At 35.1% G+C, this 18,594-nt stretch overlaps 1 protein-coding gene across 4 annotated transcripts in view; it reads right to left on the reverse strand.

Moving 5' to 3' along the window:
• Positions 1–7,826, reverse strand: part of LOC115708805 (uncharacterized) — a 56,027-nt gene extending 48,201 nt beyond the window's left edge. For 2 of the 4 annotated variants that reach the window (XM_061111665.1, XM_061111664.1), the window contains exons 1-5: positions 7,487–7,826; positions 6,456–6,575; positions 1,437–1,484; positions 1,142–1,193; positions 596–693 (exon numbers count right to left, since the gene is read on the reverse strand). In XM_061111665.1, coding sequence (XP_060967648.1) covers positions 596–693; positions 1,142–1,193; positions 1,437–1,484; positions 6,456–6,572 — 315 coding nt within the window. In that variant the 5' untranslated portion in view covers positions 6,573–6,575; positions 7,487–7,826. Of the gene's footprint in view, positions 1–595; positions 694–1,141; positions 1,194–1,436; positions 1,485–6,455; positions 6,576–7,481 lie in introns of all 4 variants that reach the window. The other 2 variants (XM_030636820.2, XM_030636821.2) reach the window with 2 other exon arrangements.
• Between the last annotated feature and the right edge of the window lie 10,768 nt (positions 7,827–18,594).

Genomic DNA, 18,594 nt, shown 5'->3' on the forward strand with positions numbered 1-18,594 from the left:
CGTACAACCATCTTTTTCTTTTTGGTCCTTAATGTAAATAATCTAATTGCAAGAAAAAATCTTCTAAAGATGGGTGTATTTATAACCATCATTCTTTCAATTTTTATTTTTATTTCATTGGCCTGATCATTGTGTCTAAGAGCTTTCATTTTCCACCTAAAGGCATATAAAATGCTTTAACACTCCCCCACCAAAATAAAAAAACAAGACATGTACACCGTGTATAAATATACGTCTCTACAGTAAATCTACAGTAACTCAGGACCACAAACTCAATCTTTGTAGATCACAAATAATACATGAGATTGTGACAGATAAAGCTTTACTTACAATTCATATATGTAGATCACCAAATGCTAGAAGAAAATTTTGTTTGGTTGCTTTTGTAGTAGGGGTAAACATCAAATAGCTTGAGTTGGTCTACCAAAACCCATCTAGTAGTATTAAGTGTTAAAACTCAGGTTGTTTGGGTAGATTTTTAATATTATTCGGGTGGTTAATTTTGCGGAGTAATTTTCTGGGCACCTAGACCTGGAGTTTCCTCAATGGTCAATCTGAATTTAAGAATCTTATGAAGGCTGGTCAACGGTTTTACCTGTTTCGTCTGAGGTTCACTTGGATCTATAATGCATTTGCCTGAGAAAAGGTTTTCCTCTGATGGTCCTGTTTCTTCATGAACCAAAGGTTCGGCATCTAGAAAAAAAAAGAAAATAAAAGAACATCGTATTAAAAATAGTTGAAGCAAAAGTGTCAACTTTGTCAACGATAGCGTCGAAATGTGCAAAGGAAATCAAGTTGGTTTAACCAGCAAACAAGTTCACTGTCCTTATAAAGAACTCAAATGATATAAACAATGAAAGAGGAGTATGAAGAAGAACACACTTATGTATGACAGAGAAATACTTGCAAATATGCAAGTGATTCAGAAAAAAAATTACAGGCTTTTCATTTGTAAGAGCCCGAAGAGGGTTCTCCCTCTAAACATAAGAACAGATCATTCAAGGAGCAGACACTGAACATAAGGATTTAGAATATTGTCTCGAACTCTCAGGGAACAAGAAATTAATTAGAAGACACCACTCTTATAACATTGATTTGTTTACAAGTATTTTAAAGCAGAAGAAAATACTGTATGGTATACCTTTTTCAGTGAAAATAAGGCATGTGCCTACTGTTTCTTCATATTCTCCAATCTGTGAACAAAAAGTACTTTGAGTCAGGTCCAAACTCTCAAAACCAGAGCCAATATACTAAACCAAGTGTTTCGACTGAATTCTAGTTAAGAAATTATACAGCAAGGGAGGGTAGAGAAAAATGAAAGCAGAAGAGATGTATAAAGGGAAAAAGAACATAAAACTTCACTTTCAACAAGATAGACTGTAACTTGTCATAATCAAAGATAATAGAGGCATGTCTTAGACAAATGATTAACTCACCAACTTCAATCCACCTATGGTTAACATGGGATTCATCGTATCCAAACCCTACAGTTTAATACAAAATAGTTGTATTAGAAGGACAAACAAACTGGCCATGTAAAGAGCTGAAGGCAAAGAAACATAACGATACAATTGATTGCATTGCATATACAAGACATATTTTAGAGGACACGACACTGACCATCTTTAGTTTGTTAAAATCAACGGAGAAAGTGAGGAAAAGCACAAAAATGATATTCTAACAGGTGAACTACTTACAAGTTACACCTACTTAACGCCAAAAAGAACAAAAAGAGTCCTTAAGAAAAAACAAAGGAATTTAATCATCAATAAACATAAAAACTAACAAACCCTCTACAAGACCATTTGGAACAATTCCCAGTACAGAAACTTTGTTTGAAGTTGAAGACAATATTCGGTAGTTGCTGTCTTATATTTTTCCTGTATACACTGTGTATATATTGAGTACAAAGTTTCCTATAAAGGGAAATGAATAATTACATTAAATAAGAGAATAAACCTATTAACTACTCTCCTAATATCTCTGAATGGAATTCAAATATACAGCTATACAAGAATAATTCCCAAACAGAGAAAAGATTTTTCCACACTCCCCCTCAAGCTGGCTGAAAAATATTTTCCATACCCGGCTTGCTAGTTAGAAAATCAAACTGTCTTTTACATAATCCTTTTGTAAAGATGGCTACCACTTGTTCTTTGGTAGGAATATCGGACATACACACTTGGCCATTCTCAATCTTTTCCTTGACAAAGTGCTTGTGAACTTCAACATGCTTGGTGCGATCATGAAGCACTAGATTATGAACAATTGCAATCAAAGTCTTATTGTCACAATACAACTTCATAGGAGATGAATTTGATGACTTCAGCTCTTCAAGAAGTCTTTTTATCCATATGATTTCACACATGCCGTGAGCAACAACTCTATGTTCTGCTTCCACGCTGCTCTAGCCCCCACATTTCGTTTCTTACTTCTCTAAGTAACTACATTACCGCCAATGAACGAGCAATAGCCTAAGGTAGATCTTCTATCAACTATACTTCCAGCCAAGTCAGCATCGGTATAATAAGCTTCGATTTCTAAGTGCCCTCGTGATTTGAACAAGAGCCTTTTCCAGGTGTTCCCTTTAAATACCATAGAATTCTGTAAACTCCATCAAAGTGCTTAGAACCAGGTGAGTGTATGAACTAACTTACCATAATTACAGAAAAGGCTATACCTGGCTGTGTATGTGACAGATAAATCAGCCTACCAACTAGTCTTTGATAAAGCTCTCGATCCTTCATATTCTCCAAGTCTACAGGTTGTAATTTAACCATAGGCTCACTTGGTGTTTCTGCAGGTTTACAACCCATCATTCCTGTCTCATTGAGTAATCAAGCACATACTTACGTTGACTTACAAAGATACCTTCTTTGGATCTCACAAATTCCATTCCAAGAAAGTACTTCAAAACACTCGAGTCCTTAATTTCGAATTCTTCACCAAGTCTTCCTTTCAATTTTTCTAGTTCAACAGAATCATCTCCAATTAGCACAATATCATCAGCATACACAATTAGAATTGCCATTTTACCTCCTTCTGAATGTTTATAGAACATTGTGTGATCAACTTGACTTTCAGTGTACCCATAACACTTAAAACACCATACCAAAACGCTCAAACCAAATTCTAAGGGATTGCTTTAGACCGTACAATGACTTCCTCAATTTACAAACTTTCCTTGCTCCAAAGTGGCCTTTGAAACCTGGAGGAATACTCATGAACACTTCTTCTAGATCACTATTAAGAAAAGCATTTTTTACGTCTAATTGGTGTAAAGGCCAATTAGAATTAACTGCTAGAGACAACAAAACAAGAATAGAGTTAATTTTAGCAACAGGAGCAAATGTTTCTTGGTAGTCTATTACATAAGTTTGAGTAAAATCCTAAGCCACAAGCCTAGCTTTGTACCTTTCCACACGTCCATCAGCTTTGTATTTTATTGTAAATACTCATTTACGCCCTACAATTTTTTTCTCCTTTTGTAACTTCACAATTTCCCAAGTACCATTCTTTTTTAAAGCATTCTTTTCTTCAAATACTGTTGGCCTCCAATTTAGATCATCTAGTGCTCCCAGAACATTCCTAGGCACAACACGTTCAAAAATTTTAATGGTAAAGGCTTTATAGGAGTCAAATAAGTGTTTGTAGGATATGTATTTAGCCATGGGGTGCTTGGTACAGGTACGGGTGCCTTTCCTAAGGGCAATGGAAAGATTGTCTAAGTCAATCTTTCTTGGGGCTGATTCAGGAGGAGTAGGTTTAGGAGCAGAATTCGAATCATGTTGAGATAGTTGAGTAATATGTGGAGATGAATCAACAATAGGAATAGAAGAAGAATTACCTAGAATACTTGAAGAACCATCGTCTAGGGATGCGCAGGGATGACTAAAGGATCCTTACTTTTTTCAGTGAAATTTTTCCTTGAATAAACCACAGGCTCAAGATTATTACGATTTTCTATCAATTGTAGCATTTCTTTATTTGACAAACCAATTTCAAATTCGTATTCAATGGGACTAGTTTCCTTACTTGAAATATCAAGAATAGTTTTTGGTAAAAGTTCCATAGTATCCCAAAATTTGGTTCGCTACATTCTCCCCGTGAATTAAACTTTTGGAGAAATAAGGGGCATTTTCTTAAAACGAAACATCCAAGATTAAAACATTTGTATCCCTTCTTATTAGGGGGATAATCCAAAAAGACACATTTTTCAGCCCCAAGATCTAGTTTAGACCTAGACCGTTTAGGAATGTTAACATAAGCAGTGCAACCAAAAAAATTTAAAGGTAAATTAGAGTCAATTCTAGAATCAGGAAAGAATCTTTTGAGATTTTCTAATGGGGTCAAATACTGTTAAAATTTTTAGGGCATCCTATTTATTAAATAAGATGCGGTAAGAATGGCTTCACCCCATAAATATTTTGGAATTTTCATATAAAACATCATAGCACGAGCTATTTCTAATAAATGTCTATTTTTTCGTTCATCACTACTATTTTGTTCAAGAGTATATGGACAAGTAGATTAATGCAAGATACCTTTTTCTTCCAAAAAATTTCCGAGGATGTTGCTAAAATACTCTATTCCATTATCAGTTCTTAAAATATTGATTTTAATTTAAAATTGGATTTCAATCATTTTGTGAAAATATGAAAACAGCTGCTCAACTTTAGATTTTTCATTCATTAAGTATACCCAACAAAGACGAATATAGTCATCTATAAAAGTCACAAACCATTTTTTTTTCCAGAACTAGTGGTTACCTTAGAAGGTCCCCAAACATCACTATGAAAGAGGTAAGAAGGTTTTGAAGATTTATAAGATGTTTTAACATAAGATTTATGTTGGCTCTTGACCATTAAACAACGTTCACACTAAAAAGAAAAGGGATTTAAAATTTTAAATAAAGTTGGAAATAAATATTTCAAATAAGAGAAACTAGGATGACCCAATCTATTATGCCAAATCATTATTTGATCATGAACAGAAAAAGAACTAATGCTACTATACCCTTGAGCAATTTTATTCTGAGAAATATTATCTTTAAAATAATAAAGACCATTAATCATCCTAACACTGCCAATTGTGTTCCCCGAACTCCGGTCCTGAAAAAAATGGTTAGATTCATGGAAAGTCACAAAACAATTAGAATCTCTTGATAATTTACTCACAGATAAAAGGTTATAGGTAAGATTAGGAACATGGAGAACAGATTTAAGATCTAATTCCCTTAGATAATTTTACTAGACCTTTTCCTGGAGCAGGTGAGAAATTACCATCTTCAATCCTAACTTTTTTGTCTCCTGAACAAGGGATATACGAATCAAAGAATTTAGAAGAACTTATCATATGATCAAAAGCTCCAGAATCAATTATCCACGGAGCATAAGATGGAAAAAGGCAATTTAAGGCATGTATTTCATTACCTAATTGTGCAATAGAAGCAAAAAGAATATCAGATGAGTTCAAATTGGATCTCAACAATGCATGAAGATGAGTCGGTTGCTCCTTAGTGAAAAGATTGGTCTCAACTTTATTGGCAATAGGGATACAACCTGATCTCTCAGTCTTGCTCTTCCGATCTGCAGGTTTTCCACGGATCCTCCAACAAGTTTCACAAGTATGGCAAGGCTTGTTGCAGAACTCACACCAAACTTGCGATTATTCATCAAATTTAAGAGGATATGAATTGTTCTTGCTGTAACCTCCTCCAACAGCCAGTGCTAAGCCTTCAACAGTGGTCCCAATTACCTTCTTTTTTAGCATAACGTTCCTTCGACTCTCCTCTCTTCTAACCTCCGAAAATACTTCATCAATTGGAAGCAACGGCAGCCTTCCAATGATTTTTCCACTCAACTCATCAAACTTAACGTTGGCTTCAACAGTGATGGAATCGGCTTGGGTGTTGGCAGATACATTGGAGTTTTGAGATATGGCAATATTGATTTGGGACTTAGGATAGAAGCTATTAGGGGGTTTTAGGAAAACGTTGGCTCTGATACCATGAAGACAATATTGAGTAATTGTTGTCTTATATTTTTTCTTTGTACACAAACTGTGTATATATTGAGTACAAAGCTCCCTATAAAGGGAAATAAATAATTACAACAAAAAGGAGAATAAGCCTAACTACTCTCCTAATATCTTTGAATAGAATTCAAATATACAGCTATACAAGAATAATTCCTAAGCATAGAAAAGATTTTCCCAAAGAAGTGATCCATTTTAACCAACACGGCCACATTTGCTCATAACTTAAAGACTAGTATCGTGTATACAAGCAGTCAAAATCAAATTATAATAATCAGCAGTGAGAACAAGTAGCAGGAACTAATAATCAAGACTAGATGTAAAACAAAAAAGAGAATAACATGATAAAAATACTATCAATTGAAAATAAGTTTAATTTTCAATAATCCTTTAAAAGAAATCCCAAGCGAAAAACTTACAGAGAGAACGTATGGCGCATCAGGTGGGATGTCCAGCTGCCCGGAAACAGAATCAAGGTCGAGTAACACATATTCTTCTTCATTATCATTCTCGTGATTCACTGAATTTCCTTCCATGGCCTAGAACCATTAACCAAAGAGAGACACAATAAGTCAAGGAGACAGAAACAAAAGACATATTTATGTTATTAACTGTTTTAACTCTTTCATATTCATCATAAATATAAGAATTTCATTTTTTTTAGCTGTAAAAGTCAGCATGATTGTATCCAAGCATTCTATATTCCAATAAATGTCACAAAATCCTTTCCTTTTGAAAGGTTATAAACTAGGACATAATTTATAAAAATCTTTGCCAAATCAAAACAGAACTAGAAAAGCTAAGGGTCTTTATAGTTTAGTTGAGTTTTAGCTAGTTGTTTTTAATCAATAAACTAAAATTATGTTCAAAAACCCAAAGAGGTGACAACAGTACCTGCAATCATTTTTCGAAATAGAAAAAAATGATTCCTTTTTGTTTGGTTTGTGAAGTCATATGTGGAAAAAGAAAACAGAGATAAAAAAATTTGTGATTGATCATCAATTCTTTACTATTTGATTTATTATTTTTATGTTAAAAACAAAAAATTGTAAATAGTTCTTTTATTTTTACTTGCAACACTGAGACACATTAATATTTTATACATCTACTGGCCACATTGATCATTGCTAAATCTTACTGTCATATAGATAATAAAGCTCTAAATAAATCAGTTTCCCTTAGAATAACTCCAAAACTACTTCAGAATAAACAATGACTTAAAGACAATACCAACATGGAAAAAAATGAAAGCCATCTACTCAATGCACAAGAAAAACCTTCATTGGAGATTTTTGACAAACACTTGGTGTGCATACGTGTTCAAAACGTTTCAACACTACTATAAGTATAACCAATCCGAAAAATACAAACCAAATATCGAAACAACAAATATTTTCAATCAAAAGCAAGAGAATCCAGAAACTGAAGAAATATAAGAAATAAACCTTACTTGCTAAGGAGAACTTAGAAACCCTAAACCCTTTTTCAACTCCCGGTACTTTGCTTATAACAAGAGAATATGGTGATGAAGCAATTGAGATCTATGCAGAATATCTTTACAACTACAAACAATCAATGATATTAATGGTTAGCCACACAAACAAAATGTTGTATACAATAGTGAAAGAGTATAGTTCATCTTTTGCTACAAATTTAATGAGGAAGATATTCTTTTTAATGAATTTGACAACCATCCGATTATTATTGCCTTGGCAATTTTGCCGTATATATCTTTTTTTTTTTTTTTTTTTTTTTTTTTTTTTGAAGAAAAGCGTGCATGCATTAGATTAAAAACAGTCAGACCTCGCGGTCATTACAAAATATAGTTTCGGGCATAGAGGATAGAGGCACAGAGTCGAACCTCTGATGGGAGAAAGCCCACTTGGCCACATTATGGGCCATAAAATTACATTGTCTACTAACAAATTCAAAAATACATCCAATAAAGAAAGGGGAGGTGATTTTACAAAAAGAGATGTAGTTATCAATCTCCCACCGGGAATCCTTTCCATTAAGAGCATTGATCACCACCCTCGAATCACTCTCCAAAATAAGAAACTTGACACCGCGAGCTTTAGCTTCCTGAAGGGCAACACAGCACGCCATCGCTTCCCCACATAGAGCATTGGAAAATTCCAGCTTAGAAGTAATCACCCAGATTGCCTTGCCAACGTGATCCCTTGCAACCACAGCCGCACACATGCTATCCAACCCCACTCTGATATCGCAATTCAACTTCACCCAATCCTGCGGGGGGGAGACGCCAAACTTCCTTCGGGCAGGGTATGGGGCAAGGGAGCAAGAAAGCATGATGATCTGCAAAAGAAAACCGAATGGTATCAATACATTTAACAATATCAGCTGGACAATTATTATGTACCTTTTCATTCCGAGTCCGCCATATCGTGTCAATGATCAGCGATGCATAAAGAAAAACATCCTGTTCATTTATATTTTTTTTCCTTAGGTCTCATAAGAATTTAACCCAGTCCCACATTCGTATACCAGTGTCACAAATAGGGAAAATACCCCAAGGAGAGGACCGCCATAGGTGGAAGGCGAAATTACAAGATAGAAAAAGATGCTCCATAGTTTCAGCTTCCGTACCACACAGGGGACAGCACTCATCCTCTATAGGGAACCTCCTACCTATTACCGAGCGAATTGGAAGAGCTTTGGATAGAATACACCACCACAGAAACTTGAGTCTCTCGGGGATTTTACTATTCCATAGCTTATTCCACAAAGAGGGGGCCACCTCGCCTGGACTCACTCTATCCTCAGCCAGGGCTCTATACGCTGATTTGCAGGAGAAACGCCCGTTACTTTCTTAAGTCCAGAACCAGATATCCTTGCCCGTGCCGGTAGGACTACCCCCTTTCAGGATAGCAGAGATAGTTTCCTGATCAAAGTAACTATTAAGTTTTTTGATGTTCCATCCGCCATTAGACTGAAGTAACTCAGCAACCTTTGACTCCCTATTCATAATCCGCCCATTTGGAGTGGGAGTAAATCCCTTTAGGTGCGCAATCCAAGGGTCAGACCATATGTTCGTCTCCTGACCATCAGCCACACGCTTACAGGCGCCCTTACAAATGATAGTTCTGGACTTAGTCACATTTTTCCGAAACCACGAGTCTGAAGCCTTCGGATCACAATCTAGAAAAGACTTACCCTTCAGGTATTTGGCTTCAAGGATACGACAGCATAAAGATTGGATGCCTGTTAGGAGGTTCCACCCCCATTTAGCAAGGAAAGCCTGGTTCATTTCTTTAGATTTCTGGAATCCTAAACCTCCTAAAGACTTGGGGAGGCATAGTTTATCCCAGGCTTTTAGGTACAGACCATGGTTTCCCTTCTCCGAGCCCCACCAGAAATCACGCACCAATCCATCAATTTTAGTCGCAAGCCGATTGGATAACTTAGTAGTTTGCATAGCGTACAGAGGTAGAGATAAACCCACAGACTTTATTAGAGTAGCTCGCCCCGCTTTCGAGAGTGTCTTGGCCTTCCAACCATGCAATTTTTCAGTCAGGTTATCCAGAATAAAGTTAAAATCAGCATCTTTTTGTCTAGATCTGAATAGAGGGAGCCCTAAGTATTTAACTTTTCCTTCTGGCGATCCGATTCCCAGCAAATCCTTGATCCTCTGTTTCATAACATTGGGAGTGTTCTTACTGAAGAAAATTGAAGTCTTCATTTTATTTACCTTTCGACCCGACCAAGTGCAAAATTTTTCAAGGCAGTCCCAGTAACCCTTGGCCTCCTCTAAATTGGCTTTACCAACAAGAATCAGGTCATCCGCAAAGAAGATATGAGATAAAATCGGGCCTCCCCTACTCAGCCTGATCCCACTTATGGTTTTCGAGCTCTGGGCATCCTCCAGAATCCTAGATAATATTTCCGCAGCCCAGATAAATAAATAAGGGGATAAGGGGTCACCTTGCCGGAGACCACACGAGGGAAAGATCTTGCCAACGGATCCCCCATTCAGGCAAACATTAAGGGAGGTGGTAGAAATGCACTGAGAAACCCATGTTCGGAACTCTTGGGGAACAGCAAAACATTCCAGCACATGATCTATAAAACCCCAGCTCAGTCTATCATAAGCTTTCATTAGATCGATCTTGATTGCAAACAAACCTTCTCTGCCTTTCTTTCGATTGAAAGAGTGGACTATTTCCTGGGCTATCACATTATTATCTTGTATAGCCCTTCTCTGCCGCATATATCTTCAAATTGTTGAGTTTAATGATGATGCTAACTAATTAAGTGACATTTGAGGATGAATAAAAATATAAGAATTTAAATAAATTAGAATGGGGATAGGAATAGAAATTGAATAAAATAAAATTTAAAATGTATAAAGAAATTGATAAAAGTAAATCAGAATGGGAATGGGAATAGAAATTGAATAAAATAAAATTTAAAATGTATAAAGAAATTGATAAAAAAAAATTATTAATTTTTTTCAAATCTTGCATTAGAATGGTCTTTCCTTCCATTTTAAAATGGAATAGTCATTCTACCAAAAGAGTAGAAAGACTATTCCATTAGAATGATATTCCAGTACTTTAAAATGTAACAAAACAAAGGAATAGAATGAAAATTGTTTTATTTCTATTCTATTTTATTACCTCCAACCAAACGCCACCTTAATTCTCTTTCGTCAATGATGTTTGGGCGAATTTAAAATCTTTTTTTATTCTAAATGTTAATATAAGTTGCTATTTGATATTAAAAAATGGGTTAATTGTGGTAAAACCCCCCAATACTTTCACTTTGCTAGCAAGGGCATGTGCCTCGAGGGCCTCGACAACAGAGGGCAGTTAGTTTCATGGAGGATAGTTATCGCTCTGACTCAAAGAGTCGATCAGTGAGTGTTCATGACAATGCTCCTCCTTCGTACTATGAGGAACATCCTTGATGCCCCCCACTTGACACAACAAACTCGAATCTCTGGGACCATCTAAACCAAAGGAGATAGCCTGATTTGAGAGACCACGTGAACAAGGGGCATGGACAAAGAGAGTATCCTTATCAGGCGCCATATGACATTCTGCCACAACAAGGAGTATATGCGCCTCAATTTAACGTAAATTCTCTTCCCAGTCCTAATGTTCCTGCTCCCATGATAAACGACCCAAGAATCACATCACTGGAATAAAAAATTCAGCAGATGTTGAACGCCAACGGGAAAGTTGGGGGATACAAGTCTGACGAAGAGCCTGAGCCTTTTGCTCCACACATCTTGGCATTACCATACCCCCAAGGGTTCAAGATGCCAACTATAACAAAGTATGACGAAAGTACTAACCCAGGAGTCCACATTAGTGATTTCAATACATTAATGAGGACAAGCCAAGTAAGTAGAGATCTGAAGTGCATGTTGTTCTTAGTGACTTTGATAGGATCAGCAAAAACATGGTTCAATAAGTTCAAGAAGCAATCAATCACTTCTTGGGACAAACTGTCAAGTGATTTTAAAAAAAAAAAGAATTTCGTGTTGCCAAGTCTTAAAAACCTGAATGCTCTTCCTTGGCCAATGTAAAACAACAACCAGGTGAGAGTCTAAAAGCCTACAATAATAAGTTCAACATCAAAGCGACCAAGGTCAAGAATATTGATGACAGTGGGAGACTCATGGCACTGGGGGCAGGCATAACTCATTGGTCTTTACTATTGGATAGCCTCTAAGGAAGAAGTACCACCAAAAAAATTATGAAGAGAGCCCAGAAGTCATCAATATTAAGGAGGCAAGGATAGCCAAAAACCTACCTCTTGCCTCAGTACAATTGACTCCACTCACCACTACTACGAGTGCCACCAACATTAGCCAACCCCCTGTCGCCAATAACTATGTGCACAATAACAAGAGAAAGTGCGACAATGGGAGAGATCAAAATAATGTCAAGAAGAGCAAAGTTTACCAGTCCATGTTCACCATATACTTAGAACTTGTGGAAACTCAGAAACCATCTATGTGGCAAATGAACATCAGGTGGCATTTTGGTTACCTAAACCTTTAAAGGGGAGTCGTGCAAAAAGGGATCCAACAAAGTATTGCTAGTACCATAAAGACATTGGGCACACCACTAACGAGTGTCGGAACTTAAAAGATGATATAGAGACACTCATACGCAATGGACCTCTTGCTAATTATGTCAGGAATCAGCAATACAATCCTCAAGGGGCCAATGCAAACAACCTGTAGTCCCACATACAAATGTAAAACCTCGTGCGACACCTAGAGACAACACTCAAAACTCTCATGCACGACCACGAGGAGGACAACCAGAACATAACCTAGAACCCCCAACTTATATAATGAGAGGACATGCCGGTCATATCAGAAGGACCACACTTTGCCGAGACTAGCAATGAGGCTCAAAAAAGATATATTAATGAGCTTAAAAACTTAAAGAAGACTCCTTTTGTACCAGAGCAGCCTACTCCCAAGAAAATTCAAATGGAAGACCAAACCATAATATTTTCTAGCAAGGATGCCCATCATGTACAAAGTCCACATAACATCCCCTGGTGATAACATCTCAAATTGCCAACTAGAGGGTAAAGAGATGTTGGGTTTTGTGCCCTAAATAAAACCCATGTCAATCTAAGAAATTTGAAGTGATTTATGTTTGCATGAATTTGTCATGCTTATGGTTTAATATGTTTAATATATGCACAAAATCATTAAGTCCAGAACATATATTTATTCACAATTACAGTATTGTCAACACAGTGGAATGTGATTGTGATTATATGATTCAAAAGACTAAGTCCCTATTTCATCAGTGTTTTGGATTTACACTGATGTGATAATCAGCGATGATGTGTACTTACACTTGGAGTAAGTGTTATGTTCTTTCCAGGACATTGGTAAAGTATACTGGTTTTGAATGTATGGAGTATACATTGGACTGGACCGATATTGAACTTAGTTAAGATATTATAAACTTACCGTAGTATCTTTCCAAGTCAATATCAGTAGTTGATCTTAGATTAAAAGAATCTAAATCCTGATATGCTTAGGCTCTACTCAGGAGTGCTATTCATGTTCTTTGATTTATTAGTTAAGCCTACTTTTGGGTCAGGGTAATACGTCTATTTTGGGAACATGATAATATGATTGAGTGGGAGTGCTGAACATAAATATGGAATCTATAGCTTCTACTGGTGTATAGAAGTCAAGTGATGATTCCCTTCGAGCTTAGCTAAATAGAAGTAAATGGATGAGCTCTTGTTTTAGTGACTAATTCTTAGATCACTAAAACATCATTTACAGGTAGCTAAGTGTTTTAAGGGGCCAAATACATTGAGGGGCGAAAACGTTAAATTTATCCCATCTTGATGTAAATCATCTATATAGAGGATCTTTGATCACATTAAGATTATAACAATGGTTAAATGAGATAACATATCTATATCGTGAAACAAATAGAAATCTCTATATAAGTCTGAGAGTGCAATTCCAAGTTCTAAGAGTGGATTCAACAAGGAATTAATAAGTAGGGATTTACATAGAAAATTCGGTTCACTTATTGGAAGCTCAACATATAGATCCATGTGTTGGAATTTATTTTACCAGGATCTTAGATCAACTCACAAGTATGTTGTTTAACACCCTAAATATGAACTTTCTAAAACGATAAATAAACACATATAAAGTTAAGAAAACCTTACATTGATGTAGCCGAATAATGTCTCCTTCCACTCAGATCTCTAACCCTTGTATCCTTTCTGTCGCAGAGTATTATCAAGATCTGAGCCCGAATGTCCTTCTCTTTGTGTGTGATCCTTCACAGTCTTCCAATCTATGATTGAGGTACCACTTGCTGTGTGTGGGCACTACTCTATCACTAAGGTTCGAAATTTGAGAAGAGGAAAAGAGAGAGGGATAGGGTCGGCTATAGAGAGAGAAGTGGAAGGCTCAGTTTTTCTGAAAAAGCAATTTTCTGACAGAAGGCTTGAAAAACTTGTTATTTGACTGAGCCATCACTTTCTATTTATAGGCAACTACTAGGTTTAGGCTAGTAATTATTTGGCATTAAAATAATGAAAATATTAATTGGAAAAAGCTCAACAAGTGGCCAGCCATAGGTGTTAATGGGCCTTACTTGGATTTTGCAGTTTTCACAATTTTTATTTCTATTTTCTCAAAAACGCCAATTTTCCAATTCCAACCTTTTAAATGCCAAAACTAATTATTTTATAACTAAAATAGATTATTAAATAATATTATCATTTAATTTAATAATTAATTAGACATATAAAGTCTCTTAATTAATAAATAAACCTAGAATCTCTTTTCTTTTCAATTTCACCTTTGTTTAGTGAAAATTCACAAAGTAAACATAGTCTAACTTTAGAATTATAATTGATTAATCACAAATCAATTATTGAGCCTTACAAGCAGTATAGTCTCAACTAGAATGGGGACCATGGATCTATATGCTGAGCTTCCAATAAGTGAACCGAATTTACTAAGTAAATCCCTACTTATTAATTCCTCGTTGAATCCACTCTTAGAACTTAGAATTGCACTCTCAGACTTAAATAGAGCATATTAAATGTTCCACGATATAGATATGATATCTCATTTAACCATTGTTATAATCTTATTGTGATCAAAGATCCTCTATATAGATGATTTACATCGAGATGGGATAGTTTTACCGTTTACACCCCTCAACGTATTTTGCCCCTTAAAACACTTAGCTACCTGTAAATGATGTTTAGTGATCTAAGAATTAGTCACTTAAACAAGAGCTCATCCATTTACTTCTATTTAGCTAAGCTCGAAGGGAATCATCACTTGACTTCTATACACCAGTAGAAGCTATAGATTCCATATTTATGTTCAGCACTCCCACTCAATCATACTATCATGTTCCCAAAATATACGTATCACCCTGACCCAAAAGTAGGCTTAACTAATAAATCAAATAACATGAGTAGCACTCCTGAGTTGAGCCTAAGCATATCAGGATTTAGATTCTTTTAATCTTAAGATCAACTACTGATATTGACTTGGAAAGATACAACGGTAAGTTTATAATATCTTAACTAAGTTCAACATCGGTCCAGTCCAATGTATACTCCATACATTCGAAACTAGTATACTTTACCAATGTCCTGGAAAGAACATAACACTTACTCCAAGTGTAAGTACACATCATCGCTGATTATCACATCCGTGTAAATCCAAAACACTGATGAAACAAGGACTTAGTCTTTTGAATCATATGATCACAATCACATTCCACTGTGTTGACAATACTGTAATTGTGAATAAACATATGATCTGGACTTAACTGATTTTGTGTATAAATATATTAAACATATTAAACCATAAGCATGTAAAATTCATGCAAACATAAATCACTTCAACTTTCTTACATTGATAACTAATCAGATTGTAAAGGGTTTTATTTAGGGCACATAACCCAACAAACTCCCACTTGCACTAACATAAAACAAACTGTGCAAATTAATTAATCTTTTTTCTTGATCTTCAGATCAAGTGTAGTATATTTGAAACATCCTTTATTATATGCATTACTCATCAAGGGATACTGAAATCCTTAGTGTTTAAGTACATCTGAATGAACAGAAGACATAGCTCTCATATTTTAAAATATGGAATTGAGATAATACAGCGTAGAATTTTCTTCAGTAAAATAACTTTATGGTAATTTCGAATTTACAAAGTTATAAATATTCTCTGGTAGAGCTTGAATTATTATAGAATAACTCCTCCACCCCCAGAGTAACCACCACCTCAAAATTTGAATGAGTTAGGGTAGATATAAGGATAACTGATATATAGTTCCTTAATATCTAACATATAGATCACTTTCATAAATCTTTCTTGAATATCTTCTAACATTCCTTATTTGATTACATCTCAGATAGCTCCCACTCAATAGTAGATGTCTGGCTAAATAATACTTCTAACCTCTTATTGTTTGGAGGGTTATCTAGTTGTGACTTATTGTATTAGTCTGAAACTATGAGTTTCTTTTAAGACTAAATCATCAACATAGCAGACTAGTATTTGAAGTGAAAAATACTTGCCAGAGATTAAGTAATCAAAATTAAGATACCATAAAATATTATGAGGATTAAGAAATCTTAGCTCAAGTCATTCGAATAGACTATGCTAGAATTCTTTATCTTATTCTCATAATTCTGATAAGTTATATCTATCCACATGAATGGTTAGATTTGCTTTTCAGTAGTGTTCTTAAGTTCCTATCACAAGTGTCAACCTAATGAAGATGGGTAAAGAATTTTAAAATTCTCCCACTCAATTAAGGTAGTGTGATTCATTATCAAAGAACTTTTATTGGTATCTTTATTTACTACAACAGTAAAACTAAATTGGAACATACAATCAAGATCAAGGATTTATACTGATAATAGCTAATTCATTATATTACTTCCATGTTTAAAGAAAATATGTGTTACATAGGGTATTGTGGATAAATTCCACCCCTAAGTATATAGAGATTATGATCCACCCCTAAAAGTTATAAAGATCATGATTCTCTAAGTGTTATAGAGATTATGTGGAGTTGAATACAATCCAGAGTTCATTAGATATAAAAGATCGTTGAACTGCATAGTTTTCTTAACTTTTCTCCACCCCCATCAGATCAAAAGATCCTTTTATTAAACAAATTCTCAATAATTGTATTAGAATTAACAATTATTAATAAACACAGAAATAATTTCTAGTGTTTATTTAATATAACTCTATGAAGAGTTGTAAATATTATAGAATTTGTATCAATAATAAAAACACTTACACATACAAACATATAAATATAATGTGGTAATTGTGGTTTAAGATAAAGTAAATGAAGCTCAATCTCATAAATTGCAATTTATTTGTAATAGAAAATAAAATATTATTAATAATAAAAAAAAATGTATTGCAACCTTATGAGAAAACAGGGATAAAAATCTCAAACTAAAAATTCGAAATCCAAATTGTTTTTAAACTAAAACAATTAATTCAAAAATAGATAAATAAATGAGCTTCATTTTCATCTTGGAGGATCTTCACCCTTTTGTCCAGCTTTCCGATCCAACTCACTAAGATAGCATTTGAGTTCAAGTAGCTTGGCCTATAAGAAGAAGAAACAAATAAACAAAGTTAGTCCAGAATCAATAATCCAATTGGATAATAATTCACTAAAACTCTTAAAGTTTATAGAAAGAAATACCTTGTTTCTTTGCAAGAACTTTAGGACATTGGGGTTTCCAATGACCTTTCTCATTGTAGTAGAAACACTTTCCTTTTAGAGCATCACTAGAAGCAACAACCTTTTTGTTTTTCATGGCTTTGGCTCGCTTCTTGATGTTTTTCCACTTCTTCTTAGATTTGGGTTTTGAAGTAGAGGCAATATTTGCCTCAGGTTTAACCGTCCCATTACCATTGCCAGAATTTTGAGGTTTACCCCGTTTCTTCTTGGGGCCTCCAATCAAATTTTCATATGTCTAACGGTTATTGACTAACTCATGAAAGTCTATGTCCTTTTTATTCATGACATAATTTGATGTATAGGGCAGAAATGATGGAGTCAGACTATTCAAGATAAGGCTTACTTGAGTAGTGTGATCCATTTCAGCACCATGATCCTGGGCTTCTTGGAAATAACTTGCCATTAGGAGAACATGATCACGCACATTCTGATGGGGTTCCATTCGTGCATTGATGTATTTCTTAGTCGCGTCAAAGCGAGACTGAAGGGATGCCCTACTGAATAGTTCAGTTAACTTCGTCATAACTTCAGTAGCCTTTTCGGTTTTAGAAAACCGAGTTTTAAGGGTGTCAACCATGCTGGAAAGCATGAAGTATAGAGCTTTATTGTTAGCATTCTGCCAACGCTCATATTTCTCTTTAACAGCTTTGGTTGCATTGTCACCCGGCACTTCAGGAGACGGCTTAGTTAACATAAACAAGGCACTTTCTCCTATGAGAGCAATATTAATGTTCTCATTCCATTTTGGAAAGTTAGATCCATTTAGCTTATTTTCAGTCAAGAGTGATAACATGGGATTCATCATGGTTATACAGGATACTACAAAATAATAAATAGAAATCAATAATGGTTTAACACAAAATCCAATTCAGAAATTATAAGCATATAGCATGTAGGAATGATAAGAGAAAATACTAAAAAATACAATCCTAAATAATTTTCAAGGTTTTCCACAAACTGATATCAGTGTCCCGTTTAGGCGAGAGTCAAAGCTACCATCCATTGAATAGAGTTGTCAGTTCATCTAAAATGTTAAACATTCTAGCAACCTTTTATTCGATCATGATGGAATCCAGCATTGTCCTGTTTAGGCGAGAGTCAAGACTATTCTATCTTATGAGCTTCTACCATTGTTTCATATTTTGTAAGTCAAAAACAGTCGCCACCATTAGGGTGATCTATACCATATAAAACACTTACAAAGCTACTTATCTTTCGAGATTAAACGGTGCTAACTTGCTAATGAACGTTCCTCCATTAGGGAGGATTACTCACTAAAACAAAA

The sequence above is a fragment of the Cannabis sativa genome, chromosome 3, assembly GCF_029168945.1.
Source record: "Cannabis sativa cultivar Pink pepper isolate KNU-18-1 chromosome 3, ASM2916894v1, whole genome shotgun sequence".
Taxonomy (NCBI): domain Eukaryota; kingdom Viridiplantae; phylum Streptophyta; class Magnoliopsida; order Rosales; family Cannabaceae; genus Cannabis; species Cannabis sativa.